Genomic DNA, 19,293 nt, shown 5'->3' on the forward strand with positions numbered 1-19,293 from the left:
ATTCAGTTACGGTGGAAAAACGAGGGGCAAAAAGATATGGTCATGTGGTACAATTTTAAAATAGTCATATAGTACAATTTTAAAAATTAATTAAACTTAATAAATATACAATAAGTGAGAAAGTTACATTCATCAGAGAAGGTTACACTTATCGTTTAAAATTTCTAAATGTAACCTAATGTATGTAATGGTATCAGAAAACGTTACCAGTGTTTCTATGTAAATACCGGTAAAATAAAAGAGTGGAATAAACGGTTGCAAAATTATAATCGAACGCAAGTCAATTAAAAACCGTTTAAAAAACTTTGTGATCCCTCGATCAAGGTTGAACTGCACCGTAGCGATAACTCGAAACTTCTCCAGCAAGGATAAGCCTAGCCGTAGAATCAATACGTCATTCGATTCGACGGATTAAGCGGGAAGCGGAAGTTCCGTAAAACAAGGCAAATTTTCTTATCGAAAGTTTAATAGAGTTCGGAATCGAGCAGCATCTTCGTCGGAGATCGCGAGCGAAGAAGAAGACGGTGAAAGGGAGAAATCGACTTACCGATCCTTTTCTACCGGGAAAACTGAAAAACACGTCAGGTCCGTTTCTCTGCGGCATTTGACGAAGAACGTTTAACAGTTTCGCCGAGTGTCGTGGCTATAGAACAGACAAGAACCATAGAAATTTCTTAGCCCATCATTACACCTTTCGCTAAAAGAAAAACTTGTATTCCCATTAAAACTTTTCCTCTCGGATCTAAAAAGACAAAAAGTTTCGTCGTTATCTTTACCCATTTTCCTTTTACAGCCTTCATAGCACCAAACAAAAGTTTCAATTCTTTCACTGTTATGCTGTAACTGGCCAACACTCCGAGCATGTCGATCAGCAGATCTATGGAACAAAAGAATGTTTATCTCACAGGAACAATGTACGAAGTTAATCTTCGTGTAAGGATTTACCTGCAACAACAGTCTCGGCACGGGACAAACGATGCAGCACGTGTTCTATGAGGCTTACATCCGTACATGCCTGTAAATTCCGCACGCTTTTCCTCAAAATAGCGATGAAGACGCTCCATATTTCGGCCTGAAACGTTCAAAAGATGTGACGTGATGGCATCTGGGATCAAAGGATACTTTCTTAAGACTATGTCTAACAAATTCTTTGACGCTGCTTCACTTTTATTAAATTCTTTCATGTCTTGTTATTTGGGTCTTTATCAATTTTATCGGTATACAGGTTTTTTAATTTCTATTCGATTTGATTTAAAATTCACTTGTGTTATTGGTATTATTAGAGCGAAACGGGTGCTATATCAGGAGGTATATTCCTATTAGGTTATTAGACTTCTATAGATCGTAAGACATGTACAGCGTTATATTTTTAAACTGCTACAAATATTTTTTCGTTTCTACTTTTTGTATATTTTTAAATTGCTACATCCTCACGTTCTTGATTCTCGATACATTCTAGCACATATAAGGCTGTGTAACACAATACATATTTCAAGAAGGTTCATCAAGGATGTACATACATATGTACATACATATGTGCATATGTGTATGAACATATGTATGTACGTATGTACAGGATGTATACACATGTATGTACATATGTATGTGCATATGTGTATGGACATATGTATGTACATATGTACAGGATGTATACACATGTATGTGCATATGTGCAGGATGTATACATATGTATGTACATATGTACAAGATGTATACATGTGTATGTACATATATACAGGATGTATACATATGTATATACATATGTCAAGAACATACACACATGATGAATATAGAAGACGTTCACAAACGTACATTTTAATATTCTCCCAAGTCCATACATATATTAAGAACATACACACATGATGAATATAGAAGACGTTCACAAACGTACATTTTAATATTCTCCCAAGTCAATACATACATTAAGAACATACACACATGATGAATATAGAAGACGTTCACAAACGTACATTTTAATGTTCTCCCAAGTCAATACATATATAAATCCTCCCCTCAAATTTCCCTAAATATAATCACGAATAAAACAGTTAATCGATAAAGAGGAAAATCCAGAACAAATTGCAGAAAGTACAAAGGAGAAAGCGAAGAAGGTTGAAAAAGGAATCGGACTTTAATTAAGCTACAATGGATGCGTTTGCCGGGGAGGTTAGCGAGGGTGCTAATTAGAAATTCTTACAAACAAGCGCTTGAACTCGGTTCTGGAGAGAAGGTAGAACGCAAAGGGGAAATTCTCGGCTTTGTCACGCATCTCTTCTTTGACGACCACCTCTCGGCGCAGTAAACTGGGTCTTTGACTCGGGCGTTCGACACCTTTGTGAAATTTTTGACTCGATGACCTACAAAGAGAAGCCGAACGAAATGCGAGAAACGCGTCGCTAGGCTCCTCTTTCCAGCTACAAACGTAACCCAGATTTCCGCGAATGCAATTATCCGCGAGAACGTCGATCCGCGTTTTGAGCTCATTTATCCTCCTCTCTGTTTCAATGAGATTAGACCCGGAGTTACTCGCGAGAAACGACGTGTCTCTAGCGATCTTTTGTACGGTGATTGGGTTCTAACAGGGTTGTAAAAGACCTCTGTACACTGTTACAATTATACGTTTTTTTTTAATGGAACCTCTAGGTTATTAAAATTGGACAACTTTAGAATTTTTGAAGATTCGTGCTTGATTTTTAATTTTGACATTTTGGAGCACTGGAGTTTAGAATGCTGGAACATTTTGTTACTCTAAAATGGTCCTCAACTTCAAAATTTTTCAGAAATAAAATATGACTTCCACAAACAAGTCTATAAATTTCTATAAACAAGAATAGATTAAATACAGATATTAATCAGGATAAAAAAATACATCCCTGAAAATAGACGTATCGTTTCGACAATGAATACGTAAATATTTTTCATCTCCTCAACAAGTACAAAATTTTCAATCAGTTCTGTTTGAATTTCCGTTTCGCAAAAAAAGATCAAACAGCCCCGCAATGAACGTGATAGCTACGATCAAATAAATCGTATCCGATATCGAGATCCATTAATTAAAAATTCTCGTAAATCGAGCGGAATGCCTTGCACGAGGGATTTAATTACATCGAAATATGTATTTTCGATTCGATTCAATAAATCTTGAACCATCATTACGCTTCGACGCTGAATTCTGCGTCATAGAAACGGGATCTCGTTTTCGATTATGTTTTATCGCGTACATACATACACGTAACGCTGCAATGCACTGTCTGCGAAACGAGCCACGATAACGATATCGGTAGGAAATAATGCTTCTGTATTATTACCGGAAGACATCCATTGAATAAATTCGATATCCAACGTAATAACGTTTGCTCGCTTCGAATTCTTCTGGTGTCTCTTAATGCTCATTCTTCTCCGTTCTCTCCGTGGTTTTCTTTTCGAATCCACTGAAAGCGTACACCTTTCTCGCATCTACCATGAAACGAGAAATTCCTATTCGAGCACGGAATATTTTAAACTTGATCAAGTATTCGATAAATTCGATTCGAACTACAGTTTACTGTACATCTACTCTTTTAACCTCTTGGAAGTATTTCTTCTGGTGGCAAATGGTGAGTTTAAAATTACTTGGTTTGGAAATCTCTTGAACCCCTTGAAGTTGGTACTTCTTTATTATTAGCTATGGGTTTAGTATAGATACATAACAATTTACAATTTTATTATTTAATATTATTTAGTGTAACTAATATGTGATAATACTAAATATGTAATTTAGTGTCCATTTATTTGTATCAAATATTTATTTGTGTTGAATAGAATGATGAGTGTGAATCACCTGACAGGTTCAAACGTTCAAAAGAATGTAATGCAAGATGTACTGATATAATATTGTAGATGCAGTTAGAAAATATTTATTTCAAAACATCCACTTATTTGTATCAAATATTGAATTGCATTCAATAGAATGATGAGTATGAATCACTTGACAGGTTCAAACGTTAAAAAGAATGTAATGCAAGATTTACTAGTATAACACTGTAGATGCAGTTAGAAATATTTATTTCAAAACATGCACTTATTTGTATCAAATATTGAACTGCATTCAATAGAATGATGAGTGTAAATCACCTAACAAGTTCAACATCCAAAAGAATGTAATGCAAGATGTACTGGTATAACACTGTAGATGCAGTTAGAAAATATTTATTTCAAAACATCCTCTTATTTGCATCAAATATTGAATTGCATTCAATATAATGATGAGTGTAAATCACCTAACAAGTTCAAACATCCAAAAGAATGTAACGTAACACACAAATTAGGATCACGCAAACATTATGACGTGAACGTAAGCTAACTTTGGTTTAACCGCTCCATTACACGTTTCCCTGTCTACGCTTCAGTAACATTATAATATTCAGTAACATTATAACTCCCGCAGTCGAGTACAGGTTAGACATTTGTGCAATTTATAACCTCCGCTATGCCTCCGGTAATTACCGTAGGAAGACATGATGGATGATGTATCGTGGAAAGTTTTCTAACGTCCACCCGACTGTTCGAATAGTATTAACACATTTTCCGTGTTAATCCTCGGTTTGTTACTTCGGGATATGGCGAAAGTATGTCGCGAGACGCTAATGTCTCGAGCAATCATGTTTTTCATGGGATCGCTGAAACTTCGTTCGCCGCAACTTGATCCATTTCGCTTCAAGCATTAAAACCTACTTGCATTGCTGCCACCTACTTTTCAACAATCGTGTCACGCTAAAAGCTACCGCTTTTAAAGCTGATTGCGACACCGAACCGAGCTTATTCTTTCGATAAGTCAACTGTGTTTGACGGACGTCGAATTCGTGTTCGGTTAAGAATATTTAGATTACTTTATTGACCTTCGATATTTTTTATCGAGGAGTTTTCTCCCTTTCGTGTAGCATTTTTATAAATTTTTTTAGGGCAGAAATAAGTCTCAGAGGATTTTTTTATGTATAAATAATATGTATGTTAGTTGTACATAGATGAGAAGATTGTTTGGGGATTTTTTTTTTATTAAAATTGGCAATGTTTTTAACACAATTTGTGATGTACTTTGTGATGCAATTTGTGATGCAATTTGTGATATAATTTTGTGATGTAAGTTTAATATATTCGAGTCGATGAAGTCAAGTGTTTTGGTGCCTCAAAGTAATGTGAAAATTTAAATTCAATTTCAGATTCTTCAGAACACAGATATTTAATTTGAAAATTACAATACTCGAGAGTTGAAATACCACCGTATTTCATTATAGCTGTGGATTACAATTGGCCCAGTTTTCAGCACTTGAGGATTAATAATTATAGATTAAATTAATGGTTGGTGGTTATTGGGTGAGCGCAAATTAATGTGATTTCAATCGCTGATGTTACGTTTGATTCGTGATCGAAATATTAAACTTTAACCACGTTGCGATGGAAGTTAATAGAAATGAATTATTCGACCGTATTTATTGTTCTATCTATAATAAATAGCAGAAATAGAATCATGCAGTATACATTATTCATCTAATATTTCATTTATTGGATGCAAGTTAAGTCGAAATTAATTAAAGTTTAATCGAATGAATATTTAAGAAGATTTGTACTTCGAATGTCTCGCTTAATGGAAACATCAGGTTATATAAATAAAATCACCTGTTTTAATTTTTCTGCAAATAATGCAAATTTAAATTGGTAGTTTTATTGATTTGAAGAAGACATGTTGATGAAATTAATTTTAATCGAAGGACTCTGTATTTATTCCAGAATTCAAGGATCCATTCTTCTAGTTACTCTATTTTTTATTTTTGAAATCTCTTGCATATTTCTTAAATAAAAATTGCTAAAGCAGAAAAAGGAAATTTCCCAATAAAGTATACCTCCGTGAAAAACCTAGAATCTTAAATAAAGTCGCTGGTACAAATGAAGCGAATTAAATTAAGCAATCGAAGGATGAAATCAATGAACCCGAATGAACGAAATCGTTCCGTCGATTTCGTACTTGAGTCGCTTTTAAAGGCAGACGGAATATTGTCGCGGATTTAAGATTAATAAACGACGGAAGTAGAGACGAATGGAACGAAATTCAAATAAGATGTCAACGATGCCGTCGATTCAATTTATCAGTCGAGAGAGACAGTATCAGCGAAGGAATCGAAAATGAAACGAGACGAAAGAATCCGATTAAAAGCGGAAACGATGCTGGAGCGAGACTAGCCGGATAAAGGTTGCTGGTTTCATAACGATATAATTAACGCGAACGAAAGAAAATGAGATCACCTTTGGCTCCGTTTCAGCCATTTCGAGACACTGTTTATTTTTTTACGGATATTTCCGTTGATTGGTGCAAGGATTATTGGCTGGTAAATAATTAACCGAATTTCTTCTGGTTAAGATTTCTAAGAAATCTTTCTTAGAGGTCTGGTAACTAGAGGTCTAGTTAAGTTTTGGTGCTAGGAGTCTTGCTATTTAGACGATTTGATAGGTAGTTGCGTTTTTTTGTACCAGGTCTGTCGTTGAAAGAAGGCAAGGAAGGAAAGAATTATTTTCTCTTTGCAATGACAGGCAGATGGGGTTAATCCCTTGTCAGGTACTTCAGTTAGAATTAACCAGAGGTACAGTATAGCTCCAAAGTCCGAAAACAGAGAAAAGTTAAAATGTTCTGCCAATTTGGTATTATGCAATCTTTGATATAAATCATAATTAAACTTGAACTCCATATGGAAGGGTATTCAAAATTTGAGTAAAATTGATCACTACTGAAGTACGTCACAAGTGCGTCATGAGTGTGTCACTAGTGCATCAACAGTTCTTCACAAGTGCGTCACGAGTGTGTCATGAGTGCATCACCTGTCAGACTGCGGAACTTCAAGAAAATAAATATTATAACAGTAGAACCTCTTCAAATTAATGTGTCTTAACTCTGCCTCTAACTTAATGGGTCTCAACTCTATTTCCAAACCAATGGGTCCTAAGTCATGTTTCTTCCAAAAATCCAACAAGACAAATACATTATAGACCCAGACCATTAGTTTTGCTCAGAAAGTCTACATTTTAAAAAAGTTACAATTTTATACATTTTAAAAAAGTCATCCACATGTAGTTTGATCCTTGATCCCTCTAGTCATCCTTCCAAATCCCCTTCAATAAATTCATTCCCCTCCAGATACGTTTCTATTTCATTCAAATAAACAACCACCCCATATTTTGATAGTAATCAATCTACATTTTAAAAAAGTTACAGTTTTATGCATTTTAAAAAAGTCATCCACAAGTAGTTTAATCCTTGATCCCTCTAGACATCCTTTTAAATTCCCTTCAATAAATTCATTCACCTCCAGATACGTTTCTATTTCATTCTAAATAAACAACCACCCCATATTTTGATAGTAATCAATGTCATCAGATGTCATCGTCAGTAATGACGAAGCAGGATCGTTGCACTTAGCGAATTCATCTCAGCAACAATTAGAGTATCCGGCATTCAGAGTCGCGGAGTGAAGCATGTCGGAGCATTCTCAGTGTCGGAAACAATTTCGGTCCGCGTCAAGAAACATCAACGATCGCGAACTACCATCATATTCGAAGCAAAGTTCTCGCGACGACGCGATTGTCGAAATGGACGAACACAGGAATGCGAGGCATTCGGGGGCCAATTCCTGGTTATTCCAGAGAATGCCGCAACCCTGCGCACTATCGCTAAGTTATGACGTCTATAATACCGGGGTGGTATTTCGTTGTTACCATTTACCGAACGACCATTCCATCCCTCACCACTTTCGCGATTACCCCTCGAAAAACTCGCACCTTTCTTTTCAGACAAGTTTGCAGACCATGCCGCGATCCATTTTGTCTGTCGCACATAATTTTGATCAAGCAAAAGTGGCCTTTTGTTGGGGGGATTGTATTAGCTTTTGGAAGTAGGTTTTTTGGGAGGGAGGGTGGAAATGTGGGAAGGTGGGAATTTGGGTATTTGGGACTTTGAGAGTTTGGGAATTTGAGAGATTTGGAACTTGGGAGATTTGGAACTTGGGAGATTTGGAATTTGAGAGATTTGGGATTTGAGAGATTTGGAATTTGAGAGATTTGGAATTTGAGAGATTTGGGATTTGAGAGATTTGGAACTTGGGAGATTTGGAATTTGAGAGATTTGGGATTTGAGAGATTTGGAACTTGGGAGATTTGGAATTTGAGAGATTTGGGATTTGAGAGATTTGGAACTTGGGAGATTTGGAACTTGGGAGATTTGGAATTTGAGAGATTTGGAATTTGAGAGATTTGGAACTTGGGAGATTTGGAATTTGAGAGATTTGGGATTTGAGAGATTTGGAACTTGGGAGATTTGGAATTTGAGAGATTTGGGATTTGAGAAATTTGGAACTTGGGAGATTTAGAACTTGGGAGATTTGGAACTTGGGAGATTTGGAACTTGGGAGATTTGGAACTTGGGAGATTTGGAACTTGGGAGATTTGGAACTTGAGAAATTTGGAACTTGGGAGATTTGGAATTTGAGAGATTTGGAACTTGGGAAATTTGGGACACAATATATTTGACACAATATTTCTACCACCAATTATGTAATTAATTTGCACCTAATACTGCAGCAAGACGCAACGTCACGATTACTATTACCGTAAGGTGTATTCCAACTCAAGGTAGGATGTGTATGGCCAACTATTGGCAATTTCATGCGAGAGGAAATAACAGGGAAAAAGGAGACATGGGCAGTTAAGCGAAAGTAAGCGTATATAGGAAATGCAAATGTGAACTGAGTGCGATGTGCAAGGTACAGTGTCAATGTTTGCAAAGATCACGAAGCTTGTTCTCACCATTAACTGTAATACGGGTTGTATCAACCCCATTTAACCTACAATTTACATAAATACAGACACCTTATTTCCGTACGTGTTCCGAGCAAATAAATGAAATTTCTCTCGTTTCACGTAATTCTCACGATCTTCGAAATACTCAAACTCTCAAACTGTCGAAGTTCCAAGTCCTCTAATTCTTAAGTTCCCAAAGTGGCAATTTGTGGAACTCCTAGACTCTCAAATTCCAAATCTCTCAAGTTCCAAATCTCTCAAGTCCCAAATCTCCCAAGTTCCAAATCTCTCAAATTCCAAATCTCTCAAATTCCAAATCTCTCAAATCCCAAATCTCTCAAATTCCAAATCTTCCAAGTTCCAAATCTCCCAAGTTCCAAGTCTCTCAAATTCCAAATCTCCCAAGTTCCAAATCTCTCAAATTCCAAATCTCTCAAATCCCAAATCTCCCAAGTCCCAAATCTCCCAAGTTCCAAATCTCTCAAATCCCAAATCTCTCAAATTCCAAATCTCCCAATTTTCAAATCTCTCAAATCCCAAATCTCCCAAGTTCCAAATCTCTCAAGTCCCAAATCCTCAAATTCCCAAACTCTTCAAGTCCCAAATCCCCAAATTCCCAATTTCTCAAATTCCCAAACTCTCAAAGTCCAAAATTCCCAAATTGCCAACACACAAATCCCCAAATCCCAAATCCCAAATTCCCAAATCCCCACCAGTGAATCCACCACCCCCAAAAATCCGAAAACGATTATCCTGCAATATAACTAACCTAACCGACACTCGCTCTTAAGAAAAAGTGCACATTACCCCGGAGTGTACATTCTCCATTATGCCAGCGAACGCGTTGTTACGCGATTTCAACTGCGATAAAGATACTCGACTTGAATAAGAAGCTTCTTATAGCCGACTATTTTAAAATGAATCTTAAATGCACTTTTAACTGTGCCCCGTTAATTGGCTAATTAAGGAAACTCAATACTCGAGTTCATAATTCCACCTTAATAAGAAGCGCTTTCTTTCGTAAGTACGAAGATAATTGTCGGGTTTCTTATTAGAAAGGGCAGCGCAGAAGGGAGTTTAAAATAGACGAACCTCCATTGTTACTTTGCTGTTTCGCCAACGAAACGAGAAAAATAATACCTGGAAAACCATGTTGTCGTCGTTGTTACGATGCTTTTAACTCGTTGCTTTTAATGCTTTCTTAATGATCTATAATTTTCTCTTCTGAAGAAACTTGTATCTCGTTTCGGAGGTCGTTCAACTATCCGTGTAGCTTTAGGACTTTTTGTATTCAGTTAAGTAATTTTGCGAATTTTTAATGATATAAGGAGATTCTAGATGAGTTTCAGTACGGTTCAATAGATGACAATATGGCGTCTTAAATTTCTTATGGAAATTAAATTAGAGAGCTCTGTTAAAAAACAGGGCTATTCTTTATTCACGATCAATCGTGATTATAGTCTTCTTCTTTTAACAAAATATTAACTATTCAAACCGATTATGGTTTCAAATTGATTATAGCCTGTAAAGCTCTCGTATTACAGGTCTTCACATGGCTCACAGTATTTTAATTAATCTGCAAATGCTCTGTAAAGCATTACGTGCAAATTTGCTTGTAAACTCGCTCGTAAATAAACAAATTTATCGCACGTTCCTTCTGATATTTATTAGGGTAAATAATTACCTTTCCAATTATTTCCTTGTCACCGAGCTGTCAATATGTGAAATTCTCATTTATCATTATTACGATATTTCATGTCGTGCAATTATTTATAGGTGATTGATGCCATTTGGTGCTTTCGTTGTTAAAAATACCAGCTTCCCAAATTTAAAAAATCGCCAACACAGAAATTTAAGAACTTAATTCCACCCTGTATTTCCATAAATCCGTCGTCCACCGGATAAAATCGTATTAGGAATATTTTTCATCCCCAGTACCCCTGATAGACGAAGATGGCAAGAATGAGCCGCGATATCTTCGCGGAGTCAATTAAAGTCGGAAAGTTGATTAAAACGAAGCTCTATAGTGCGCTGTGTAGAACGGGATATAAAGCCGAGATTGTTTGTTCGTTTCTCCAAATGAGCTGGAGCTTCCCGTCTCTTTGTTTACCTCGCTGCTTGCCACCATCTTTTTTGCCCGACGAAAAATCCACCCCACTCCCTACGACTTTATTTTCCCTGCTTTCTCTTTATGGAAACTTCTGCTCTCGTATTTCCATAAAATATGATAATCGTCTATTTACCAGGTTTATATTACCCCGGAAAGAATTCAGATCGTTATGGAAGTACAAAACATGGCGGATTCGAAATTTTTAAACTTCAAATTCCTTACGAGTGAAATGACATTTTTTTTTAAAGATTTTTTTTTTTAAATAACAGAAATATTGATTGGGCTAAAAAGAGTGCAGGTAAATACTTCATCCTTCAGTGATGAAATCACAGAAAATTTCTTAGTCAAATTTATAGATTCACCCCTGTAAAATTTATTATGTATATGAATTTATACTACAAACTTATAACACATGAATTTATAATAAGTAAATATTGAATATGTTCTAGCAAATATTAATTTGACCAAACTATCCAGAAAAATTCAAAGTCCAAATAAATTCCATAACAAGCCCAACTCTACAAGATACTAAATAACAAATTTATAGTCCACGTTGTAGGAAAAGGAGTACGTATTATGGTAATTCAACTTAAGCGAGGAAGTTCGGCAGTTTAGAAGTTATACCCCATTCCGAAACGATTAAATTCGGGAAAGTTTCTCGACCGATAGCATCTCTAAATATACTTATAAACTTATAACATGCACACAGGAGAAAATAAATCCTGCGTCACATAATCTGTGTTAAACGAAGAAACTATCAAGCTGAGAAGTGGTACTCCATCCTGAAGGATTACGTTCGTCGAAGTTTCATAACAAGCATAATAGAATCCTTAAGCGTAGAATAAATTTATAGTCTGTTCCTAAAGAAAGAAGTATTACTATAATCCAACTTAGGCGAGGAAACTTGTGCTTCACCCTAAAACGATTAAATTCCAAGTTTCTTCTCGAAGTTTGTGTTGGAACAAAAATCAACGTTGCTCTCGATACTTTAACGTCAGTAACAGGTTACTCTATATTGCAGATGGAACTGCAGCTAGAGTGCGATAAGAATTATTGGTAAACTCGTATAGCAAATGCTCAGAACTTAGCAAGTTTGTAAATGAAAAAAATATAATTTAAATTTAAAATATTTTAATTACATGTAATTTTTTAATTTTCAAGATTTAAACACGAGATCAAACTTGCTCTAAATTTCTAACCTGTACCATAAGTAGTATGTGATCGAAAAATTCTAAAATCCATAGCGAAAAGCTGTGAATTCTAACCTGTACCATAAGTACGTGATCGAAAATTTCTAAAATCCATAGCGAAAAGTTATGGATTCTAACCTATACCATAAATACTACATGATCGAAGATTTCTAAAATCCATAGCGAAAAGCTGTGGATTCTAACCTGTACCATAAGTACTATATGATTGAAGAATTCTAAAATCCATAGCGAAGAGCTGTGGATTCTAACCTGCACCAAAAGTACTATGTGATCGAAGAATTCTAAAATCCATAGCGAAGAGCTGTGGATTCTAACCTGTACCATAAATACTATGTGATCGGAAATTTGTAAAATCCATAGCGAAAAGCTGTGGATTCTAACTTGTACCATAAGTACTACATGATCGAAGATTTCTAAAATCCATAGCGAAAAGCTGTGGATTCTAACCTGTACCATAAGTACGTGATCGAAAAATTCTAAAATCCATAGCGAAGATCTGCGGATTCTAACCTGTACCATAAGTACGTGATCGAAAAATTCTAAAATCCACAGCGAAAAGATAGAAACAAGTTCGCGTACTTTATGCACGTATTCTCTTTGAGGCACACCCTCATGGCAGAAATCTGAAACGTGTTACCCGGAGCGTTCAAAGCGCATCGTAGACTCCGCAGAAGCCAGAGAGGGTGGCGCAGCATTCACAGTTCGCTGATATCAAGTTTGAATGTTCCGCCCGAAGTTAATCGTTTATCACGTGAACTGTGAACGACTTCCGGCTCTTGTTACCGCCATTCCGGACATATTTGATTTCGTACGGCTTCGTAGACGATCCAACGATCGTGAATAATCGATTGTTCCGACGCAGGACTAAGACGATAAAGGGAATAAGTAAGTGGGTCAACTTGGTTCCGCAACGATGGAAGCTCCTTTGATTATCGAAGCTATGTCGGATTCGATTCTGTTAACTGGTCGCTGGTAATCTCGCAACTTCCTGTCTTGTTAACGCGATGACTGTCGCGGCAGAAATACTAATAGTTTGTACAGCATGCGATAGTATCTCGACAAGTTGCAGAATATTTGGTTGCAGTTTCGGAACTTTCGGAGAGAACAATTCGATGCTGCAAATAGCTTGGAACGAGATGTGGACTTCGATGCTTTATTATTCTACTCGTTACTGTATTTTCATGTTCTATTTTAGTTTTTTATTCTTTTTCTGTTCTGCTGTGTTCTTATTTTATTTTCGGATGTTAGAGTAAATATGGACAGAGATAAATATTCATATTGTCTCATAATATGTTTGGACACTTTATTATTCTGTTTGTTACTGTTTTACTATTTTTGTGTTCTATTTTAGTTTTTTGTTCTTTCTCTGTTTTACTATTTTTGTGTTCTATTTTAGTTTTTTGTTCTTTCTCTGTTTTGCTGCATCCTTGTTTTATTTTCAGATATTTAGAGTGAATATAGACAGACACTTCGTCAATCTTCATATTGTCTCATAATATAGTTTGACACTTCATTACTTACTGTTTGTTACTGTTTTACTATTTTTGTGTTCTATTTTAGTTTTTTATTCTGTTCTGCTGTATTCTAATTTTAGTTTCAGATATTTAGAGTAAATATAGACAGACCCTTCGTCAATCTTCATATTGTCTCATAATATACTTTGACATTTCATTATTCTGTTTGTTACTGTTTCACTACTTTGATGTTCTATTTTAGCTTTTTATCGTTCCTCTGTCCTGCTGCATCTTTATATTATTTTCAGATATTAGAATAAATACAGACATACCCTTCATAGATCTCCATATTGTCTCATAATAATCATATTATTATCTTCATCTGTATCTCCACATTTCTGTATTTCGATATTTCTCTACATCCCTATATTGCTACCCTCTCAATATCTCTACATCTGAATATTCATCTCCCTTCTACTACATCTATATTCCTATCGTCCTATATTCCTACATCCTCACATTTCTTCATCCCAATATTCATCCCTCTACCTCTATATTCCTACATCCCAATATTCCACCCTTATGTTCTCTATGTTCCCTCATCCCTGAATCTCTAGATGACTACCGATTTTATTGTAAATATAGCGGCAGCAGAAGTTTAGGTATCCATCGATGCATCATCAAAATCGGCCACCCTAGCGGCTCAAGGGAAATAGAGTTATACCAGGCTGGTACGTTTCAATTACCTTGGTGGTTCGTCTCCTTGCTGCTCTGCAACTACCTAAACCGATATGCGAAATTTGCCTAAGCCCACGGGTACAGCGTTGCGGAGCTAGATAAATATGATGCCGGTGCAGGACGTCGACCGTTTCCCTCTTGGCGAAAACGCAATTTAGATTCTATCTCATCGCGGGCTCAAGTCTTTCGTTCGGATTGCGTTTTTCTCCGCACCTTTTCCCAACGTTTCGCAACCACTCTCGTTTCCCTGCATTTCCAATCTCCGCGCGCTAAAAGCACAACCCTGTGCATTCATTTAGTTAGGTCGAAATTAGGATTATAGTCGAGCTCTATTCTAGTGCTCTTTAACGATGAGTATACTGCTACTTTATTTCATGTCAAATTGCATAACTGTTACTCTTAAACACATCAGTTTTTATGTTCAAATAAGTCTTTATGTTATGTTAAAATATCTTGGACAGTTTATTCATTTTTCTTAAAATTGAGTTACTTCAAGTTGAAGACAGTTCAATGTACTTCAATGTATAGACAGTTTACCTTTCTGCTACTTTATTTCTTGTCAAATTGCATGACTGTTACTCTTAAACACATCAGTTTATATGTACAAAGAAGTCTTATAAGTTATGTTAAAATATCTTGGACAGTTTATTCATTTATCTCAAAACTGAGTTACTTCAAGTTGAAGACTGTTCAGTGTACTTCAATGTATAGACAGTTTACCTTCATTATAGAATTATCTTCAGTATAGAATTGCCTTCATTATAAAATACAATAACTGACATTGGAGCATCAAATTAACTTGAAGTTTAAATTTTATGGTCTACATCTGGCTTGAAGTTTGCACTTCATAAACATTATAGAACATAATAATTGACATTGGAGTATCAAAATTAACTTGAAGTCTAAATTTTATAACCCACATCTGATTTGAAGTTTGAACTCTATAAACATTACAGAATACAATAATTGATATTGAAGTATCAAATTAACTCGAAGTTTGAATTTTATAATCCACATCTAGCTTGAAGTTTGAACTTCATAAACATTATAGAATATAATAATTGACATTGGAGTATCAAAATTAACTTGAAGTCTAAATTTTATAACCTACATCTGATTTGAAGTTTGAACTCTATAAACATTACAGAATACAATAATTGACACTGAAGTTTAAAATTAACTTGAAATTTTTAATTTTATAAATCACATCTAGCTTGAAGTTTAATCTTCACAATCTATATCTGACTCAAAGTTTAAAACTCATAATCTACAATAAAAATCAAGTGAACTGTGCTACATTTTGATCCACTAGTCTCCACAGTTTGAATCACCCATTCAATATTTCACAAAATATTTTGATATTTTAACAAGTAAACATGTAACATGTAACAAGTTAACACTCTTCACTGCAGGAATTTCTCGTCGATTTGCGTTCGTTGAAAAATATACGCAAGTGCGAAGACTTTTCTGCGGATCAACGTGCACAAACGGAAGCTAGGAGTACAATTACCGTCACGTCAGGCGGTAACGAGATAACTTGAAAGAAAATAGGACACTTCGCGTTTCTGTCAGGCGACGTTCATGTAAAATGAAGACGGCAAAGGAAGGACAGCCCGGTGAAATGGGATCGTGTTGTAGATTAATGACGCTACTTTCCAAATGATTCGAACGTGTCAGTCAATACGAGACTCATTGGACGTCCGCTATCAAATTGCTCTCGTCACTTCTGAACGTTCCTCGTTCACTCGGATTCTTTCCTTTCTTCCCTATTTTTCTGAAAGTATTCTTTCCAAGAATTTTTTTATATATTAATACTAAACCTAGCGACTCGGTTTGAAATTAAAAATGAAGTTAAAAAATAAATAGACAGACGACGAAACATAAATTAGTACACACATTTATATTTTATCTTCATGAAAATTAATTCTGACTTCAAAGGATGCTCTTTAAAAAAATATGTACTTAATAAAAAACTTGTGAAGAAACTCAGATGACCGGTTTAATAGTTTCAGTATTAATAAACGTTTCACAGTAATTTTCATTTACTTCCTTCATAATTCTGACTCGTTCCATTTTTAATAATTTAATTCTCCACAAAATTATGTTTCAGTTAAAAGTTATTTTTACTAACATTTAACACGTCAGTCTGAAAATATACTTCCTGCTTTCCATATTTTATCTCCAACCAAACCAACTTGCTGCCCAAATAGTATTAAATTTTGAAGAGTACAATGCAAAATTAGCTGGAAGCTTGAATTCGAAAGTTAATTACCCGCATCTTTAATAATTAAAGTTACACATACATCGCTGTATTTCATAACGGAATTTTTTAACAACCAGGGAAAATTGAGTTGAAACGAAATAAGGAAGTTTATAATTACGTTAACTGATGAAGGGTCGTTTTTACCGCGTCTCATCCTTGAGGAAGAATAATATTAAGAAGTTTGCTACCGGAAAGTTGCTGTTCATTAGTAAGCAATTGTTTAATCAAATTAAGAGGAGAATCGATTTCTTTTCGTGATGTGTGAGGGCCTCTTGTTCAAAAACTGATACGTTCAACTTTAATCGAAGTACCATCGAATAATTCAGGTAGAACTGGGTCACGATTAACCCTACATACGCCGGCTGAGGATTAAATTGTAAATCGATGATTGATATTTTGCATCTGGCGGAAAGAGATGTCGGGCAATTTGCTTTATTGTCGATGTTCAAAAACGGTAGGCAAATTGAACGCGTGTATCCGCGTTGAAACGATGAGTTAACGGTTTGCCTATTCGTCATCTGTGTACTTAAACGTGCGCTACAACTGCAAAGGCAAAGCGATTAGTTTACAGTGCTCTATGTTTGTCAGTCGAACGATTGTTGTACAAATAAAATGGAGAAGCGAAAGTAATACGATTTTTCGAGCCGCTCGGAAGGGAAAATATACGACTGTCAAAACATGGATTTCAATGAAAAATTAGCGTGATACGGCTCGATAATAAAGCGGTCGTGGATTGACGAGAACGGGAAATTGCACGTGGAATTGTTAATTACCGTGCGAACGTAACCTAATGATGCGGTTCGGATCGGAAGATATTGAATCTGTGCCGAGTGCTTGGTTAAATCGGTCGAGTTGTCGTTGTAATTCGAAGTACACGATTCTAAAATTGCGATATCGTGTTCGCTATGCGGTAGAATTTTTACCGACAGTCTCGCTATATGGCCCATTAAGCGAATTTCTTTCGCGACTCGAATGCATGGAAATCGCAGCAATTTCCGAAGCTCATTTCGTTACTGATTGACGAATAAAAGCTTCTATCTTGCCATTGATATAGAGACGTATAGAGACGTCGCAAGATATGGCGATTTATCTCTCGGAAATATTTCCTGCGATATTTCTTCGAAATTCTAAAGATTTCAAACTCTCAGTGTCCCAAATTCTTAAATTCCCAAATTGCCAATTTCTGGAAGTCCCAAACTCTCAAAGTCCTGAATACCCGAATTCCCAAATTTCTCAAGTTCCAAATTTCCTAAGTCTCAAATCTCCCAAGTTCCAAATTTCACAAGTTCCAAATCTCCCAAGTTCCAAATCTTTCAAGTTCCAAATCTCTCAAGTTCCAAATCTCTCAAGTTCCAAATCTCTCAAGTTCCAAATCTCTCAAGTTCCAAATCTCTCAAGTTCCAAATCTCTCAAAATCCAAATCTCCCAAGTTCCAAATCTCTCAAATTCCAAATCTCCCAAGTTCCAAATCTCTCAAATTCCAAATTTCCCAAGTTCCAATCTCCCAAGTTCCAAATCTCCCAAGTACCAAATCCCTCAAGTTCCAAATCTCTCAAATTCCAAATCTCTCAAGTTCCAAATCTCTCAAATTCCAAATCTCCCAAGTCCCAAATTTCACAAGTTCCAAATCTCTCAAATTCCAAATCTCTCAAATTCCAAATCTCTCAAGTTCCAAATCTCCCAACTTCCAAATCTCCCAACTTCCAAATCTCCCAACTTCCAAATCCCCAAATTCCAAAACTCTCAAAGTCCCAAATCCCCAAATTCCCAATTCCCCAAATCGCCAAATTCCCAAATTCCCAAATTCCCAAATCCCCAAATCCCAAATTCCCACCAATAAATCCACCACCCCAAAAATCGGAAAACGCGACTATCCTGCAATATAACTAACCTAACCGACACTCTTAAGAAAAAGTCTCGACTTGACGAATAAAAGATACTATGATTGACGAATAAAAGCTTCTATCCTGTCATAGATATAGAGACGTATAGAGACGTCGCGACATATGGCGATCTATCTCTCGGAAATATATCCTCCGACATTTCTTTGACCACGCAAAAGATGCATTTCCTGTAAATTAACCTTTGTACCAAAAAGCGATCATATTTCAAGAGCTGCAGGATCTACGTACGCTTTACGAGCTACATTTATCAGAAGCGTGTTGGCACCTTTCACGCGCAAGATACGTCGGTAAATCTTGTTCGCAATCCCTTTAGAGACACCTGCATAATCTGAAGGAAATCGTAAGAGACACCGGGTGAATATCGAGCCAGATTCCCGTCGATAAGTTTTCGCTTACGCAGATTATTCGGCAATCCCCTTACGCAATCGAACGATTCGATCCTATTTTTGTGGGTCGAGTTTATCAGCGGCGGCGCAGGATCAGCGTTCCCGGGGATTATAGAGGATTCGTCGTCTTGGAGAGATTCCGACTCACCGACGTGCAAGACCCACCCTCGAGCGTGATACGCGTTTCGAATACGAGCAGGAAATTAGAAATTACAAGATTCACCGATTCGAACGTGTCCCATGGTGCGCGCGACAATAGACGCGGCATGACAATAAGGGCGCGAGTTAACTCGGAGATTAGCTATTACTACCTTCGCACTCCACTCGTCGCGTTCATTCAAGATTAATACCTGCAACAGAGTACACGAGGTGAATAAAATTGAGCGACGAACGAGATTGAGGCG

The 19,293-nt window shown here is 36.3% G+C and overlaps 1 protein-coding gene across 18 annotated transcripts in view; it reads right to left on the reverse strand.

Moving 5' to 3' along the window:
- Positions 1-19,293, reverse strand: part of rg (A kinase anchor protein rugose) — a 395,524-nt gene that overhangs the window by 108,112 nt on the left and 268,119 nt on the right. For all 18 annotated transcript variants that reach the window (XM_076532111.1, XM_076532120.1, XM_076532118.1 and 15 more), the window contains 3 exons: positions 946-1,072; positions 777-877; positions 548-643 (listed from right to left, as the gene is read on the reverse strand). In XM_076532111.1, coding sequence (XP_076388226.1) covers positions 548-643; positions 777-877; positions 946-1,072 — 324 coding nt within the window. The remainder of the gene's footprint in view (positions 1-547; positions 644-776; positions 878-945; positions 1,073-19,293) is intronic.

Source organism: Megachile rotundata, chromosome 5, assembly GCF_050947335.1.
Source record: "Megachile rotundata isolate GNS110a chromosome 5, iyMegRotu1, whole genome shotgun sequence".
In the NCBI taxonomy this organism is placed as follows: Eukaryota; Metazoa; Arthropoda; class Insecta; order Hymenoptera; family Megachilidae; genus Megachile; species Megachile rotundata.